This window comes from Delphinapterus leucas, chromosome 8 (genome assembly GCF_059928025.1).
Source record: "Delphinapterus leucas isolate spDelLeu-1000000601 "Yukka" chromosome 8, BTC_Dleu_Yukka2, whole genome shotgun sequence".
NCBI classification, from domain to species: Eukaryota; Metazoa; Chordata; class Mammalia; order Artiodactyla; family Monodontidae; genus Delphinapterus; species Delphinapterus leucas.
This window is the reverse complement of record NC_143136.1, coordinates 2,330,563-2,348,802: the sequence shown is the minus strand read 5'-3', so window position 1 is coordinate 2,348,802 and position 18,240 is coordinate 2,330,563. Positions and strand designations below refer to the sequence as shown.

The 18,240-nt window shown below is 58.6% G+C and overlaps 1 protein-coding gene across 3 annotated transcripts in view; it reads right to left on the bottom strand.

The window, feature by feature from the left end:
• The window catches only part of HDAC4 (histone deacetylase 4), a 284,717-nt gene that overhangs the window by 7,847 nt on the left and 258,630 nt on the right, over positions 1-18,240 (bottom strand). For all 3 annotated transcript variants that reach the window (XM_089916114.1, XM_089916117.1, XM_089916115.1), the window contains exons 23-24: positions 10,153-10,271; positions 8,595-8,728 (exon numbers count right to left, since the gene is read on the bottom strand). In XM_089916114.1, the coding sequence (XP_089772240.1) occupies positions 8,595-8,728; positions 10,153-10,271 (253 nt within the window). The remainder of the gene's footprint in view (positions 1-8,594; positions 8,729-10,152; positions 10,272-18,240) is intronic.

Here is an 18,240-nt window from a genome sequence, read left to right as displayed (position 1 = left end):
CTCCAGTCCAGTCACGAGGGAGAGAATCAGACATTCTACAAAACACCTGGCCAGGCTGCCTCCAAACAGAGGCCAGCCTGCCTCCAAGAATAACAGAAGATTGAGAAACTGTCATGGCCCAGAGGGGACTAAGGAGAAGGACCCTGAAACAGAAAAAGGGGAAAATGAGTGAAAGCCCCCTCCGTCCTGGAGTTTACTTAACGGTAATGTGCCAGGGTTGGTTTCTCAGTTGTGAGAAACGCCCCATGCTGAGTAAGACCGCAATAACAGAGGGGATTATTTGAGGGGTCTGCAGGGACACGTGTGCAGCTCTGCAACATTCCTGTAAATCTGAAAGTATCCCCAAGTGAAAATTTTTTTAAAAAAATGACGATTTAGATCCTCCAAGACCATAATTATTGAAATGATCAGCTTTAAACTATAAAGTAAGCATGTTTAATATATTAAAAATAAAAATAAGATACTACTGAATGGTGAAAGGACCAGAGGTCACTGAAACTGAAACGGAATATTTGAGAGAAAGCCAAATGGAACTTCTAGAAATGAAAACATAATTTCCTAGAAATCAGGAACACAGTGAGACGAGCTGGAGAGAAAACTGGTAACCTGGAAGCAACAACTGAAGAAATGAGCCTGAACGCAGCCCAGAGACAAGGGACAGAAGGTCAATGTCCCCACGAGACTGGGGGGTGGGTAACGAACGGTGCCGACAGCCGAGGATTTTCCGTGACTAACAGAGGCACCATCCTCAGGTGCATGTAAAACACAGACGGTTGGACAGGATGCGACACGTGACAGTGGAATCCAGCCTTGTGCTATTTGCCAAAGGACACACCTGGAACATTGGAAGAAGGCTAAAAACCACACGTCAGGCACACCCGATAAAGAGGAGGCCGGTGCACCACCTTACGTGTTTGGTACAACAGACTTCAGGAAAAAAACCATAACCGGACATAAAGAAGGTCACTACACGATGATAAAAATTTCAGCTCATCAAAAGGATACAAGATTTAAAATTTGTATATATTTAGTAAAACTGCTTTCAAACGTATGAAGTGAAAATGGACAGAACTAAAAGGAGAGATGGATGAATGTACCATCCTAGTAGGAGATTTTGACAGGTCTTTCTTAGATCACGCAGACAAGCGGACAAAAATCAATAGGGAAAACCAAAACATGAACAGCACAGTTAGCAAGGGTGGTTTCGTGGGAATAAATGGAACACTCTGTAAAACAGACGGGGGACACGTCACTTCAAACGGATGTGGAAGCGTCTACACGCGTCTACACAGACTGACCATGTACTAGCCCATGAGGCAAGTCTCCACAAAGGATACCTGCCACCCAGACCACCTTTTCTTAGCACAGTGCCATTTGTTAGATACTGGAAACAAAAAAGAGAGTCACGAGCCCTATGGCTGGACATTGTAAACACACCCATCGTGGGTCAAAGAAGAAATCATAATAGAAATTATGAAATGCATAGAAATAAAAAATAATGAAAATGCCACACATCACAGTGTGTGAGATGCAGCTAAACACGGTGCTGGGGGACATTTATAACCTTCAAGGTACATATTGGAAAACAAGACTGAGAACTAAGAACTGAATTTAAGAAATGAGCACAAGAACAGAGCAGCCCCAGAGAAAGAAGATAAGAAAATACACAGAAAGGGGCAGAAATACATTTTGAAAGAAAAAAAGATACTGTAGCTGAAAGTTGATTCTTTGAAATGACTAATTAAATCGACAAGCTCTGGCAGGGCGGATCAAGAATACTAAAGAGGGGAACAAATAACACACTAGGATAAGAAGCACCACAACTACAGGAAGAGCAGAGATGAAAGACAGTGAGAGAACAATATTAATTCTGCCAATAATTCTGAAAACGTGGCTGATGTGGAAAAAATTCCCGGTAAAATGTAACTTTCCAAAATTAATTCAAGAAGGGATCAAAAATGACTGAATCAGCCACTTAAAATTTTCATCCACAGGAGAGCCCTCCCAGTCAAGGAACAGATTATTCTGATCCTACACTCACTCTTCCAGAGAAGAGAAAAAGAGGGGACTCCCAACGTCCATGGGTCCATCTGCCCATCCATCCACCCATCCATCCAATTCCTCCCCCCAAGAATAAATTGGAAAAAGATGGTCTAATAGAAAAATGGGCAAAAGACACAAAGAGAAAGGCTGGGTGGTCAAGAGACATGTGAAAAGGTGCTTGGCCTCCAGGGCATGAGGACGCGATCCTCTACCACACCTGGTGCCGTGCCACCCTGCAGACTGGCAGGGATCAAACGTGAGACACCGTGTCGCTGAGGTTCGTCTTCCACTGCTGAGGGCCCGCAGGACAAAGACCCTGATGCCACCTCATAAACGTGGGACCCACCCGTCCCTCCACCAGGATCTGCCTCAGAGATGCAGCTGCCCTCCTGTCCCAGGAGACTGCACGGGCGTGACTCTCAGACGACCCGGTGAGTCCGGGGCCAGAGAGCAGATTCAGGAATGAAGCCTCCTGCTGCCCCCACTGCCGGGCAGCCCCGTGAAGACGGGAGTGTCCCCGAGTGCCCTGGCCACCCTAGGCTGACGGTGATGCGGGGCAGAGCCCAGGCCCCTCACGGGCACGGAGCTGGAGCAGAAAACACACCTTTTAGGTTCGGGGTCCTCACTGCAGCCTAACTTGCTGTGTCCTGACTGTTATGGCCCAACTCTAACAGTCTGCTAGAATTTTAGTTTTACCACTTTTAAGAAAAAACAATTCTTTAAAAAGTAACTCATTCCAAAAATCACCTATCACTTCGAGGCAGAGGGGTGTGTCAGAGCGTGGCACCAGGAATTTTCTCACATTAAACCCAGGTCCTGCTGTTCCCCGTCCTGGGCGGGAATCCCCACGGCTCATGTCCCCAGCAGGACCCACACGCGGCTGGCGGCTGGCCCTCCTCCCAGCACCCTCTGCCACGGTCACGTCCAGCGAGCACCTCGAGCCCACGTCTGCCCCCTCGCATTTCCACGGCGGCCCCTCGTCTCCAGCCGGCCCCGGGGCTTCGCACGCTCCCAGCCTTGACTTACAACAAAATGTCCGGGAAGCGGGGAGAATTCACATCTCAAAATATCAAAATCCCCTATTGCCTGGGATTTTATTCTTTCATTTAATAGATATTACTGAGCAGCCAGTAAGAACCAACAGGGAACAAAACAGACAAACCTCCCGCCGGCCTCACAGAGCGTCTTTCTAGTGGGAAACACAGAGCAGGGTCCCGGGTCTGCGGGGCGGGCGGGGGTGGGGGGCGATGCTCATGCAGGGGCCCGAGTGGAGATGGCAGGGAAGGGGTGGGGAGAGGAGGTTAGGCGCGCTGAGCGGGGTGGGGGCCGCAGAGTGACGCGGAGCAGAGGCGGGCAGCTTGCGGGGAGATCTGAAGGACAGAGAGGCGTCCAGCAGCCCCAGACGGAGAGCAAACAGGTGGCCGCAGCCCTGCTCGGCCAGAAGGAGCTGGTGGGAAGTCTGGTCCAGGCCGCTTGAGCTCAGAGACCCGGGCCGTGTGCCCTCGCACGCCCGCCTTTGTCTGGAAGGCGCCAAGCTGGGGAACCTTCGAGGGCCTCCCCTGGGAGAGAAGAGGGGGCTGGCTGTGGACAACGTCGTGTCCCGAGCGACAGACAGGGAGCCCTCAGCCGCCCTGTGGCACGTGTACGTCGTGTGTTGGACGTCAGAAGCAAACTGGAAAGGAGGCTTATCCTAAGCTCAACCTTTAAGAAGCCGGCCTCGGGGGAAGTGGGCAAGAAAACACTCAGGGGGAACGTCCGAGCTCCAGGGCGAGAAAGCCCTGCACCCCTGGATCGGACACACCGTCTGGGGCTTCGCTGGTCGTAGCAGGTGTGGAGATGGTTTCCTGCTCTGTAGTTTACAAGGGCCCACACCGCAAGTGGGAAGAATCACGAGGTTACAGCACCAAAGAAAACAGTCCTTAGGATATCCTGGAGGAAGCTAGGCCAGAGTTTGTGTTTTTCAGAATACATAGAACTCCACTTTGCTGGGAGTATCTGGGCCGGCCAGGAAACTGTGAGATGATGTAGGCCCAGGGCCCTGTCCTCAGGTGCACACGCCCCATCGCCCCCTCAGAGCCCCTCGGGGCAGCCACATAGACGCCGTCCCAGCCCAGCAGTAACTTTCCCTCATCTCACAGCCCCGCTCCAGGTTCAGGCCCCCTGCCACTCCAGCAGGTGCCCCTGCCCTCCTTTCTTCTTAAGGAGAGAGAAGATGTCTAGCAGGGCCCCCTGTAGCTCTCCAGCTGACCCACACCCACTGCCCACAGGCCGGCTCTGCTGACCTGCTCTCCTCTGTGTCCCCGGACCCTCCGGACAGACGTACCTGCAAACTCTCTCCCACGTGAGAGTCAGAGCAGACGGGACCTGTGGGCCGTCCCTACCTGCGCGTCCGCATCTCCCCTCCTCTCTGTGGCCGTTTCCGCGGTCTCACCAGGGCTGTTGCCCAAGGTCCGTTTCCGGTCCTCCTCTTCCGCCCCAGTCCTCTGCCCTCAGCCTCAGTCCCAGCCTTCCTGCTGGCTCCCCTCGGGAGCGGCCGGGGGCCCCGCCTGCTCACTCCCTGTGGCTTCAGTGCCCGCCAGATGCCCGCCAGCCCAAGCTCTCCCGTGGGCACTCAGGAAGCACAGCGCCAGCCGGGGCCCAGCGGTGACACCCTCCCCCTAGAGGCGCCCGCCTCGGGGTTCCTGCAGGGCTGGGAGGTGGGTGCGGTGCCCGTCTGCCGGCTCAGGCTCCACGGCCTCGGCACTTTGAACTGCATCTGGTGACACTGCCAGACTCGGCAATTATCTGGGACCAGTCGGCATCATGTTCTCATAGCCCTTCTAGTGAAAATGCAAAGGCTTATGGAACTGGTCAGGTTGGTTCTCAACACAGTGTTTAAACAGCAAAAATAAACCATAAGGGGCTAAAGGTCGTGACTCCTTTCAATAAGAGGTGAAAGGTCTGAGACTCAGCGGACAGTGGAGGGCGTGTGCCCAGGACGACATCCCCAGGGCTCGGGAGGCAGGTTCAGGCCCTTCCCCTCAGCTCCTCTGTCCCTGCAGGGGGGCTGCTGTGAGGTGGGCACCCTTCCCGGTGGGGGGGGGGCCCTCGCCTGCAGAGGGCGCAGGGCAGCTTCTCAAGGGGCGAGCGCCCGCCCTGTGGGAGAGGCAGGGGAGCCAACCAGGGGACAGGCGGCCCACACCCCCGATGCAGCGCAGGCTCTGGCCTGGAAACTCGACTGGCGTGGCGGGCAGCCTGCTCCGTCGTCACGCTCCGGGGAAGCCGCTGGGTGCCACGGCTGACTTAGTCTAGTAACCAAATGTTCACGACACTTTCCGAGATGCGTCAGCCCTGCCCCCATAGCTGAGGGGGACACAGGCCCGGGTTCCCTCCCCCACTGCAGAGAACATCCTCTGTGTCCTTGCACTGACCTCCGGCCAGCCCACTGCTGGCCCGAGGTCAGTCTCACTGGTATTTTTGTCGCTGCTGAAATCCTCTTGAAAGAGAACAAGGCATTAAAAGAAAAAAAAGAAAAAACCAACCACAAGGGCCAAGCACTGTGAACACAGGAGTTTCTTGATGCCCGAGCCCCATAGTGAGAGCCCGGCCGTCAGCGCTGGACAAGCGGGGACATGGGCCAGAGCTCAGCGGCCCTGGGAGCTGCCCTGCTGCTGGGCCGGGCGGTCAGCGCCTCACCCCTACTCCCCGTGACCGTGATGGCCAGCCCCCTGTGGGCCCGGCTCCCTCGACTTTTAAGGACAGGGGCTCGGGCCCAGCTTCTGAACATCGGTGAGCTTGGGTCTGGGAGACTAGGCGGAGAGGGGAGGCGGCTCACTGCCCTCACCTGGGCCACGCACCTGGGCCACGCACCTGGGCCCGTGCACCCCGCAGGCAGCCACTGGGTGAGGTGTGCGCCAGTGAGCTGGAGCGAATGAGGGAGGAGAAGCCTGGTGGGCTGGAGGCGGACCACGGGCTCCGCGGCCCCCGTCTCACATACACAGATGCTGCTGCCGCCCTCCACACCCTCACAGAGCACGACGACGTGACAAAGGAGGGACATTCCTGCGTGAAAGCCTTTTCCCCAAGGCTGCGGGTCACCTGGCCCCCCCGTGACCTTCTCCACTGATCGTGAACTTGGGCTGAATGAAAGGGTGGCATTTATCCCTGAAAAGCCACACGATTAAACAGAGAACTGGCCCCAAAGAAACCTCCCCTTGGGGTGACATGTAACGGCAGAAGTGACTACCCACCTGCCCAGGGCCCCTCCCTGGGCCCTGCCCAGCGGGCTCCCCGCAGGTCTGCACGGACCACGCACTTTGAGTAAGTGACATTTCACTGTCACCGTCACCGAGGGTTGCAAACGGCTGGAAGCTCAAACTATCCAACACAGTGACTCTGGAAGCAAGGCCGACCTTCAGCCCCAGCCCCGCAGGGGCCCCTCTGCTGTCCCCCCGCGGGCGGCCGGCTCCGGGGCCGGGCGCGCCCAGCACAGGCCGTCGTCCGCAGCTGGCTGCCCCGGTATCAGCATCATCAAAGGCCGCGGGGCAGAGGGGTGAAGCGCCGTCCAACTTCCTGGCATTAAAAAGATTTTTAAGAGACCTTGATAAAACTAGTGCGTCCTGCTTTTTGATGTGTTTCAGTAAAAGAACATTTTCTTGCTAGAAGTGCAGGAACAAGCCTAGTTGAAAGCCGGGTTCTCTATTGTTATTTTAAAATAACCGGCTCTAAAAATCAAAAGGCTTCAGGATGGTTTGAATATATAAACCAGTTGCCTTCTACTGGTAAAATTTATGGGGGAGATTGCTTTAAACGAAGAGAGGAAAGGTGAAAAGCCGTGGACGCTTTGGGAAGCAAACGGGTATTTGCTGGGGAATACTCATGCGCGTGGCTAACCAGCCGACCGGGAAGGAGAGACGCCACCAGGACCTTGGATCCAGGACCTGTGACTTAGGTTAAAATGAACACCATCCATGACACACAAAGGTTGTCAGGGGAAAACGGACCCATCCCGGGTGCCCGTCCACCGGAGCCCACTGCCCACACCCCCATTGCCAGCCAGCTGCCTGTCCTAGTGGATGGCCAGGGAGCCCGTGAGCTCAGGCCCGTGTCCCCACTTGTCCAGCGCTGACGGCCAGGCTCTCACTATGGGGCTTGGGCATCAAGGAACTCCTGTGTTCACAGTGCTTGGATCTTGTGGTTGTTTGTTTGTTTTTTTAATGCCTCGTCCTCTTTCATCGTGAGCCCAGGCTGTGGACAGCCATGGGCAGGTGGCCGCACAGGCAGTGCCTCACAGGGAGGCGGGCCTGCGACTCTGGCCGCGGGTCCTACTCTCGGCCTCCGTGCCAGGGGTCCAGCCCTCCCCGTCCGCCCCTGAGCTCGGCCATCGGCAGTGCTGTTCCAGAAAGCACACACCTGTCCTAGGGCTGGACTCGGCCACCCCCACTGGGCACCAGGTAACCCTGACCCCGCTGGGAGAGCGTCCTTGCGCTTTGCGAACTGGAGAAGCCCCGCTTCGTCTGATGGGGTGAGGGAGGTGAGTCCCAGGGGTGGCACGAGAGCAGGGCTCACAGCTGTCTCTGGGTGTCCCTGCGTGGGCCCAGAGCCCCCCACGAGGCCCTCTGTGTCTGGAGAGCTTGGGCCCCGGGCACCTCCCTGCTGCAGGCTGGGCCGGTGACCCAGGGCACTTGGCCTGCGCTGCCCGAACACCAGCGGCTTCTCTCCTTGGACCTTCATGGTGACAGCACAGCACGCAGCAAGAGAAAGCCACGCCGTGGGCGGGCGGGCGGGAACCTCCCAGGCTCCTTTGATGGGGTCAGGAGGTTGGTATGTGACCCCACGTCCAAAGGCCATGGATGGATTTAAAGTTTCAGGAAGAGCACATTTCTGAAATTCAAGGTGGAACCTACAAATCAGGCCCGTCACGAACTTTAGGTTCCCAGCAGCAACCCCGGCAGCACCTTGCCCGCCCTGTCCCGTCTCCCCGCGGCTAGGGGGCTTCCTCCACCCAGAGTACCGGTGGGCGTGAGAAGCCCCGGCCGGACCTCACGGCGCTCTGGGCTGGAATGCTCCCAGTGGCCCGCCCTCCCTCGAACCCTGAGAAGTGCTCCCTCCTGGTCCAGACCCGACCCCCTGAGCCCAGGCCGTCAGGCCACAGCGCCGAGTCCAGCCCCGGGCGTCGCCTGAGGGTCAGAGCAGCAGGAGAGCCACAGTGAATCGGGGCCCCATGCCCCGGCCCCCGAGATGGCGTGGTGACTCCTCCCCCAGAACTTGCCTTAGAACGCCCCAGTGGCCCGACCGTCCATGAGCAGGACACCAGTGAAGGCGTTCTCCCCGTACCTCACACGTGAAGCTGAGCGCCTTTGAAAGACAGATCCTGAACCGTCTTCCCAAGGGAAACGGGTTCTGCCTTTCTGCCCACCTCCTTCTGGCCACAACCGGATGGTCTGGTCAGGCGTGTGACAGGCCTCCCAGGTGTGGGTGGCAGAGAGCGCACACACCGCGGGGACAGCTGAGCAGAGCAGCCCTGGCCCCGAGCCGCGTGGGCCCCGAGCCGCCGTCTCCTGTTCTCCTACCTCGTTTCCCAGCAAAGCAGAGACGCAGGCTTCCGAGGCGTCGCAAATGGCTGTGAGGTCGTGGCCCCCCTCCAGCGCCAGAACGATGCGGCCGCCAGCCAAGCCCATCAGCTGCTTGGTCAGGTGCCCGAAGCCTGCAGGGAGACGGGGAGACGGGGTCCAAGTCGAGGGCGAGGCCGGGCCGCGGCGCCGGCGCCTGGCAGTGGGTCAAAGCGCCCAGGAGGGCATCACATCCCACGGCGGAGGCCCAGGCGCTGGCGCACGGAGACACCTAATAGCAGCCAGGCCGGACTGCCATGCACTCATTGAAGAACTGGGGTTTGGGATTCTTTCTGATCTCCTTGGGAATAGGAATTACGATTTCGGAGCTTTGATTTCACGATGCCGCAAACCGTCCCGTTTGGGGGCGGGGAGGACCCCGGGGGGAGCCCCTCATCTCTCTCCTGCTGGAACCGCAGAGGCCAGGAGGCAAGAGCAGAGCAGGCAGCTGCTAGGCACAGCCACGTCCACCCCGGAGCCCGGGGGCTTCTGGGCAGCCGACGTGCCAGCACACACATCAGCACCACGTGTGCCCCTCCAGGGCTCTCGTACATCCGCGTCTGGGACCCCTGGCTTTCATCGATAGCCGCAGTCCTTCCACCGCACCCATGTCATCCTCCCCCCGCAGAAAACGCCCGATGGGTTACGATATTACCACCCTCGGCCAGAACAGTCTGACGTTTATTAGGGAGCCAGGGAAAACGAGGCTGCGGGACTAGCCCCGTCACAGGCTGGCCGTCGGCAGAGCGGGCCCGACGTCGGGCTCTGCTCCCTGGCACTTCTGCCCTCGGACCGGTCACCTCGTCAGCCCCTCGCCCCCCTACCCCTGGGAGGTGGACTCCGAGAGGCTGCCCTTTGTTTCCGTCGTTCTTCTCCACGGACCCACGCTCTCCCCGTGCGGGGTGAGGGACAGGCTCTCCTTCACCATCTGCACGTCGGCCAGCACAGGGCCCCCCGGGCCTCGCGTGAGTCACCAGCACCACGTCTAGGAGCCCCGGAAGAGCCCCAGGCACCTGGACCACTGCGACACCCGGGGGGCCGGGCAGTGTGGCCGGCAGGGGCGGAGCTTTCATTTCTTTACAATTTGCTGTGACAGAGCAGAAGCAGAGGCCCTCCTCCCCTCCGACTCCGAAGTAAACGGGCTACCAGCTACGCCCGTCTTCCCGGGTTTGAGGGTCTCCCTTCCCACCACCCCCCACCCCACGTGGGAGGACAGGTCTCTCAGGAGCGCTGTGGACCCGGCCGCCAGCTGACACAGCACCAGCATGCGGGCCCCGCGCTGGCGGGCTGCACGACCTCTGGGCAGAGCCTCCCGCGGCAGCTTCCTGGTCTACGTGGGCTGTCCGCCCCGCGTTCTATGGGGGCGCCGGTGTCGCGCTTTTGGTGAGATGTAAAATGGAGTTTCCTTCCGCTGCCACTAAAGAGGAAGTCTGGCGTGCCCAGCGCCTCTGACGTCTGATCCCCAAAACAGCAGCATCCCCCGCCCCATGCTCTTGGGTCACCCGCAAACCCGACTTACATTTGGCGGAGAGGTTGTAGCCTCCGAGGGGCGTGGGGTGGCCCTCCACGGCGTCGAAGCCCGATGACACCAGCACCACGTCTGGGGCAAACTCGTTGGCGATCGGCATGACCACAGTTCTGCGAAGGGCGGGAGGGGGTGACACAGCGTCAGCCGAGGACGCAGCTGGGGAGGGGACTGGACGGCCACCAACGCCAGCCGTCAGGGCCTCGAGGTCACCACCCAGCACCGGGGACGCAGGGCTGCGTGGCTGAGCAGGGGCTCTCCTTCCACTGCCCCCTCCCCCGCACCAGGCCACACCGCGGCTACGGACGACTGACCAAAGACCCACTGCTCGTGGGCCAGGGGGACGTGTTAGGCTAATTAAAAGAAATCTAACACAGAATCTCTAAAGGGAAAACCGATGACCAAATTTAAGAGGACTGACCGATTAGAAATCTAAACACAGAGAAGCTCAGCGGTTAAGTTACATTCGGGAAACAAGCGGAAGGGTCTACCTGAAAAGCGGGGGGAACGCGTTGTTAACACAATGCCCCTGCGCCCCCAGCTCGCAGCCTAATTGTACCAGCTCGTCCTGTAAATCACGCTTTGGCTGAGACTGGAGAGACCCACGGCAAGTCAAGCGCTCGTGTCTGTGCCCTGAGCTGGCTTCACTGCGTCTGGAAAACCATCCCTGACTTCCCGTCTCCTTCCTGCCCCGTGCGGGTGGGGTGGGCAGATCACGGCGCGGGGCCTGGGCTCCAGGGCAGGCCAAGCAGGGCCACGTGGCTGCCGGCGCTGGCAGCCTCTGCCGACTCGGCCCCCCATCCCTGGCTGGAGGAGCCTGGGTATCGCACTGCGCGTCGGAAAGCCCTGCCTGCTGCCCTGAGCCACTGCACAGAGGGGCTGCCCTCGTCCCGCAGCTTCCCCGGCACGTGAGCCCAGCTCGTCACCTCTGAGGCCCCCTCCCACCCCAGGTCTTCAGAGGCCCGCGTGGGAGGGCGTCAGCGCACTGGGCACGGCTGATGGTCCCCTGCCACGTGCCGAACTCCAGAGAGCGCCACGGCCACAGGGTGCAGGGCGGCCCGTGAAAGCTCCCACAGGTTCTCGTTCAGCTTTTACCAAAGGGTGAGACTGCCACTCACATTGGCAAAGTCAACCCCAGAAGACAACTTTGACCGAAGAAACAAAATGCTCAGAAGACTGAATGTTTCTCCATCCAGGAACTATTCTGAATGCAACCCTGTTGAGGAGTTGCTCTGATTTCAGGTGGTGGAAGGGCCGAGAGCCCCAGAGAGCCACACACAGGTGAAGACCCAGCCGTCCTTCTCTGCAGGATCCGTGGTGCGGAGCCAGGATGCCCCGGCCCGGCTCCAGGGACCATGCACCACCTGGTGCTGGGAGACCCCAGGGGCGCTTCCCAGGGAACGTCTGTCCTGCAATGGGTCAGGTGCTGGGAGAGTCTGCCATAAAGACCCGCACCGACTTCACACCTGGCACTTCGCCCACCAAGAAACCCACCTCCGGAACTAGGGAGTCACGGACCAGGTGGGCCTTTCGACATCTCCCTGCTTTTATTTTTCTTTCTTCTGAGGCTGCACCCAGTTCAGTTTCCTCCGGAACTGTCTCTGCACAGCTGATAAAAGCAGCTTCAAAGGACCCAGGCTCTGTGCCTCAGGGACCACACCCCGCTTTGGGGGCCCAGGAACACGGCGTGTGACTCTAGACCAGGGGCTGGAAAGCATTCCTGCCAAGAGCTAGAGAGTATTTCCGTCTTTGGGCCGCGTGGTCTCAACACCACCCCGTCACGGGAAAGCAGCCTCACATGACGCGTGAGCACATCGCCGTGGCTGTGTTCCAATAAAACTTTACTTAAAAAACACGTGCTGGGTGGTTGAGAGTCCGCCTGCCGCATCGCCGTGGCTGTGTTCCAATAAAACTTTACTTAAAAAACACGTGCTGGGTGGTTGAGAGTCCGCCTGCCGCATCGCCGTGGCTGTGTTCCAATAAAACTTTACTTAAAAAACACGTGCTGGGTGGTTGAGAGTCCGCCTGCCGATGCGGGGGACGCGGGTTCGTGCCCCGGTCCGGGAAGATCCCACATGCCGCGGAGCGGCTGGGCCCGTGAGCCATGGCCGCTGAGCCTGCGCGTCCGGAGCCTGTGCTCCGCAACGGGAGAGGCCACAGCAGTGAGAGGCCCGCGTACCGCAAAAACAAAAACAAAAACAAAAAACACATGCTGGGACTCGGCCCATGGGCCGCAGTTTGCCAACCTCACTCCAGACTCCTGCCATTACAACTCTGGTAAAGTTCTACCACGCATGACAACAGCCCCAGCTTTTAATGTTTCTCTGTGCCACTGGGACGCTGTCACAAACGTTCCCAGAATCTGTAAACACGAAGTAGAGAAGAGTGCTGGCTTTTAAACACAGCATCTGGGTCAGAGCAGGCCTGGAGTATGTGTTAACAATCCTGCCACGGGGGCCGGAAGTGGGGAAATTCCTGGTCCAGGCAGGGAGGAGGGAGAGAATGCCTCGGGGATCCAGGAAGAACTGTCCTCTTTCGTCTCCACGCCCAGCAGATGTGGTCTGTCTTCCCAAAGGTACAGGCCACCGTCCGCCCGTGAGGACCTGGCGGGGCTCCTCCACAAGGACTTCATCATTCCAGGGAGGCTGGTTTTCAATTATTTTAATGAAGTTCTTGTCACATAAACTTTGTCTTCAGGCCAGAGACCAGTTTCAGCCGTGGTCTCGGTATGGATTTTAAAGCCAAGACCGTTTTTCAATGAAAACCACAGACATCTCAATGCAGACACCAGCTCATTCACCAAGAGCTTCGGCAGCCGTTTTGAAGCAAGTTCACGTTGGGGGGGGGGCTTTAGTTCTCTGCTTTGAAGTGTCGCTGAGCTATTGCATCTCTAATCCCCCCACAAAATTAAAAAAACAGCCCTGTTAGAATCATCATTAAAGGAAGTTAATACCAAGAGGGTCTCTGGTGTCTGTGCTTGGTGTGTGGCTTCACCCCAAAGCCAATCATAACGAATTGTAAAGCACAGTTGATCCCATGTGTGGGTGTGTGGTAGGGTGTGTGGTGTGTGGTGTGTGCGTGCAGGGTGGCAGGTGTGGGTACATCGTCAGGCGCGAGCGTAGGCAGCCGAGACAGCTGATGTACGTGTATGCACATACTCACTGCGTTTCCCTGATTTGGGGCCCTCTAGGTTGTAACCCCAAACACTCGCTAAAGTAAGAAAATCTGAAATGGTGCTGTATGCCAGGCGTGTGCCAAGTGGGTCTCCAGCACTGGTTTTCAGTGAGCCCTGAGCCCCGACAAATGTCACCTCCCCTCGACGGGACTTGGCCTCCTCGCAGGTGAGAAGAGGGCTGACGGCGGCCCTCCTGACAATCCCACCGGCCTGCCTTCTAAGCCCTGCAGCATCGTCCCACCCAGGACCCTCGTGCCGGAGGGAAGCTGAAAGCGCACCACCAGTTACTAGGCTCTGCAGAGGAAATGGGGAACTGGCCTTACATTTTATTTCTAGAATGACATTTTAAGGAACAGCTTAGCCTGAAAATAATAAGATGTGAGTATTTGCTGGAGGCCTTCTCTCAAACCACTGCTTTAAGGTGAGTGTGTCCATGGGGTCCCCTGTGGCCTTCTGCAGGGCAACCGAGGGCAGAGAGGGGTGGGCTGGGAGCTTCCCAGGGTAGCAGACCACTGATTGTCCGCTCACAAGGAGGCGAATGCGCCGATCCCCGAGAGAAGAGGTAGCCGGGTGCAGCCCTCCGAGTGGGAAAGCGGGGAGGAGATGGTTGTAGGGACGAGCAGCATGTGTCCCAGAGCCTCTGCGTCCCTGGGGCTCATGTCGGGGGTGGAGCTCAGGTGGGCAGAGCCGTGCAACCCACATGTGCAGCTGTGGCCCGTTGCCCTCCTGAGGCCTCCTCTGGGCCCGTTCCTGGGGCCTCTGCTCCGGACACCACACTGTACCTGCCCCTCTGTCCTTAGCTCGCCGGCCGGGCCACACCTGCGGCCAGGTTGCCACGGGGAAAAGCTGGGCTGGGCGTCCGCTGAGGGGCAGGCTGGGCGACGGGGCGGATGTCTCTGACGAGCCAGTTCCCGCTCGAACCAGCCAGGGCCGCTCCGGGAAAGTGGCAGTGCCAGGTGGTGCTATGGGGCACTTACAGCTCCCAGAATCGTTTCTTACAAGCCACCCTATAACCTCAGGTGATCAGATTATGGGGCGTACCAACATACCATCTCCAAAACCCAGAGTGGAATCTAAATGCAAGAGCTGATTCAACAGTCTGCTTCAACTTCTAGAAAGAAAGGAGCTTTCGATTCATCCCCCAACCAGGGCCCTGCACAAAAGCCACCACACCTGTGGTCCGCACGCACTGGGGGCACACAGCCTGGCGTGGCCAGCGGGCCGAGGCGCTGTCTTTGGGGGCGGTGCTCACCCACGCCGGGGCCTCCACCGGAGCCGGGGTTCAGGCCGGGTCGCTGCCCCTGGGTCCCTGCTGCCCCTCCAAGTGCCCTGGAGGCATGGTCCACACACACTGGCCCCTGGAAGCTTCACCCACACAGGCCTCCTCCCTCACTGCTGTGCTTTCGGCTGGTCTCGCAGTTAAGCATCCCCAGCCGGGAGAGCGCCCGTGAGCTGGAAGCACCAGGCAGAGGCTACCAGCTGTGGCGGAACCCGGAATCCAGACCTGGTTTTACAGGAGGCTGTGGCCTGGGTGGCGCCTGACAACACAGTTGCTATAATCACAGCATTCTGATCACTGAGAACTTCCTTTTGTTGCACGTTGTGCAGGTTCTTGCTTTGAGGGCCAGGGCGAGGGCAGGTGTGTTCCCTCTGGGATCTGGGATCTCCGCACACCTGCACGGTGGGCGTGGCCTCTGAGCCTCCCTGCTTTGGGGTCCCCCGCGTCCCTTCAAGACCCCGTCCTCTCCACCAGGACCGCCTGGCGAGTGTCTGGAGCACCTGCTCGTCCAGCAGCCGAACTCTGCTGCGAGTCAGAATCAGAACAAAGACGGTGATGACGGGAACTCGGCGGCCCCGGCCTGGCCGCCCGGACGGCGATGCCACGGCCTGTCGGGACAGAGCTGGACCTGGCGGGCAGGCTGAAACCCGTCCACAGTGGACGCCGTCCCCGCTCCTGCCCCTCTAGGCCCGGCCGCCCTTGCCCACGGCCCCCGTCCCACTCCGGAGCTGCTGCCCCACAGGCCGTGGGTCTCCTCGCACTCGGCTCGCCCCGCCTCCACCTGCTGAGGTGGGGACGCTCCTCCCCCTGCCCCTGCAGCCTCCTGGAAGGGGGGTGCATGCCTACTCCAGACCCTAATGCACCCTTGCCCCCTCCCGCCCCTGTGCTCCAGGTCCCTCCCGTCGCCCCCCAGGAGGCCCCGTGCCTGCCGAGCCTCCCGCCACTGCCAGGCACCATCCTCGGGCCTTCACACAGGTGGCACGGAGGCTCTCAGAGCACGCAGGCCCCCCCCCCCCACTGCTCCCTTAGTCCCCCAGCACCCCTTCCCTTCGTGTGCCCCGGGAACGAATGCCAGAGGCGGTGAGCCTGCCGAGGGGCCCACGACCCACCCCAGCCTGAGGAGCGGGTCTCTGCAGGGCCGGGCGGGACCTCGACAGGGGGCGACCCACCAGGCACCTCCTGGGCCTCTCCCGCCGCCCCACGGGGATGCTCACCTGCCCGCCTGCACCCCCAGCTCCTGTTCCCCAACCAGGTGCTCGGAAGTGCAGTCTTCGCTATCTCTTCTCCCCACAACCCTTTCGCTCCCGCACCCAGCACATTCTGTCCCCGCCCCATCCGCCCCCAAGGCTGTCCTTCCTGGGTTGCCAGTGGCCGCCCAGCTGCCACACTGGGAACACTTTCCAGCTTTTGGCGTGAAAATCTGCTAAGGCTGAGCGTCCCGAGCCCCACCTGGAGCCCGCTCCTCCTGGCGTGCCCACCCTCCTCCCACGCCAGTGCCCTGAGACCTCGCTGGACCCCCCGCCCTACTCCCCGTCCCGACCAGGCACCCTCATCGTTCCTGGGCTCGCCTAGGCGACCCAGCGTGGTCCCCCCACTCCCGGGACCAAGCCTGTCACCGAGCTGCTGCAAGACTGCTGGTGACCGTGCAGGCCAGGCCCTCGAAGGCTCCAGACCGTCAGGGTCAGACAGGCGGGTTCCACCGTCAGGCCTGCTCCTGCGGGCACGTCACCCTCCCCGACACCCCATGCCGGCTCTTCCTCCGGGGCCTGGCCAGGAAGCTCCCTGACCTGCGGGCAGGTGTGAGCCCCACTCCGTCATCACATGCTCGCCTCCCCTGCGCGGGGCCCCACCACCCACGAGGACGGTACCGCTCGTGCCCCCTTCTACGCAGGCACAGTGACGGCTTGCTGAACACGGGATTGCGAAACGCTGAGTTTTTAGCTAATATTTTTTTGCTTCTAAAATCACTGCAGAATGTCCTCAGACAAACTCTCTACATAGGAAAAGACGTGGATGCCCTTAAAGAGATATAGAATTGCCTCTAGCAGTTTTCGAGTCAGTATCTTCATAGCAGTGAGCGCTGGGCCCTCGGGGCACAACATTTCTGGAAGAGATATGCCATCGTGAATGCAGCCAGTGCCACCAAACTGTACACTCACACGTGGTTCAAACAATATGTTTTTTATATATTTTAGCACAACAGAAAAAAAAATGTGAAAAAAACCCAAAACATACCTTATGGAAGAAACAAAAGAGCCTCGACCTTCGTGCCAGGCTGGAAAGGTCAGGGTAGGTGAAAGGAACCTGCCCCGCTGCCCAGTTTAAAGGCAACTCTCACTCTCTAAGAGATTAAAGCTTCCACTCTCGAATATCCAGCTTCACCGCCATCTCTGATAACCTTTATGATATCGCATTTAAACCCAAACTACGAGCTAAGAGCACCAACAATCCCAGCTCCATCTCCGTGCACTGCCGGGCGGCAGGTAAATGAGGGGTTAAGAAAAGTGCATCATTATCTCCTGGCCCGGAGGCCTCAGCCCTGCTCAGCAAACTTCAAAGCCGCTGGCCTGGCTGGTTTGAATTAAGGTTCCCTTTTCTCCTACAAGTCTCCAAGCCCAGGAGAAAGTGCCGCTGCCTCTGGATTTCATTAGGGGCAATTTTCTTATCTCTTCTTCATCTCGGGCTTGATCTCCTGAAATGCAACGAGGCAGGCGTGGGTCTGAGCACTCGAAAGCATGAAGGCACGCATGGCCTGGGCCCCCAGGGAGCGGGGCAGAAGGAGGGAAAACGGATCCTGACCCTCCTTCCCCCATCCGATCGATGCCCAGGGAACCATAAATTGTAAACTTCAAAGTGCTACTTTACATTAAAATCAATAAAAAAAAAATCCTGAAACAATTTTCCTTTTCAAAGAGGCTATCTGAGCTTTACAAAGTTCATTTGCTAGGGTGTCATCGTGTACATGCTTGGCAGAAGACTAAGACGGAATGTCAAGAGAGACTCAGAGTGAAAGGTCCATCTCAAAGCTGGCGGGGTGGCGGGGTGCGGGGACCTCGAGGACCCGCCTCGCCTGCCCGCTGGGCCGGGTGCACACTGAGACAGGCCCTGGGGGCCGATCCAGTCGGAACCTGGCCTGAAGGAAGAGAGAACCACCGTTTTTATCGCTTTAATCCACAGTTTAAAGAAAGCCCCTCCTTCTCTGCCTTCACCAGAATTCAGCGACACTGGGTCCCCCGAGGCCCCAGAGTTCACTCGGGCTCTATCTATGCCTCTTACACGGAGTCCAAACCCTTTACCTCTAAGGAAGCCCCCTAAGAGGGCCGGTTCTCCTGGGGGAGGTGACAAAGTGCTGGTGGCCGGAGGGCATCTCAGGACAGGCAGTGACAACCCCGGCCAGTGATGGTGGGTTCAGATTTCCTGAAGCTGCTACTTAATTGTGTACATGAGCAGCTTTCAGATGTGGTGTCCGTTTGGGGGAGTCCTTCTCCCCTAAATAAGGGAGGGCAAATGTCAACATTACATTGCATCTGATCAAGAGGAAGAACACACAACAAAATTAAACCACTGAGATCAGAGGAAAAAGCGGTCCAGGTGATGACCGGGGCAGGCCTTCTAAGGAGGTGATGGA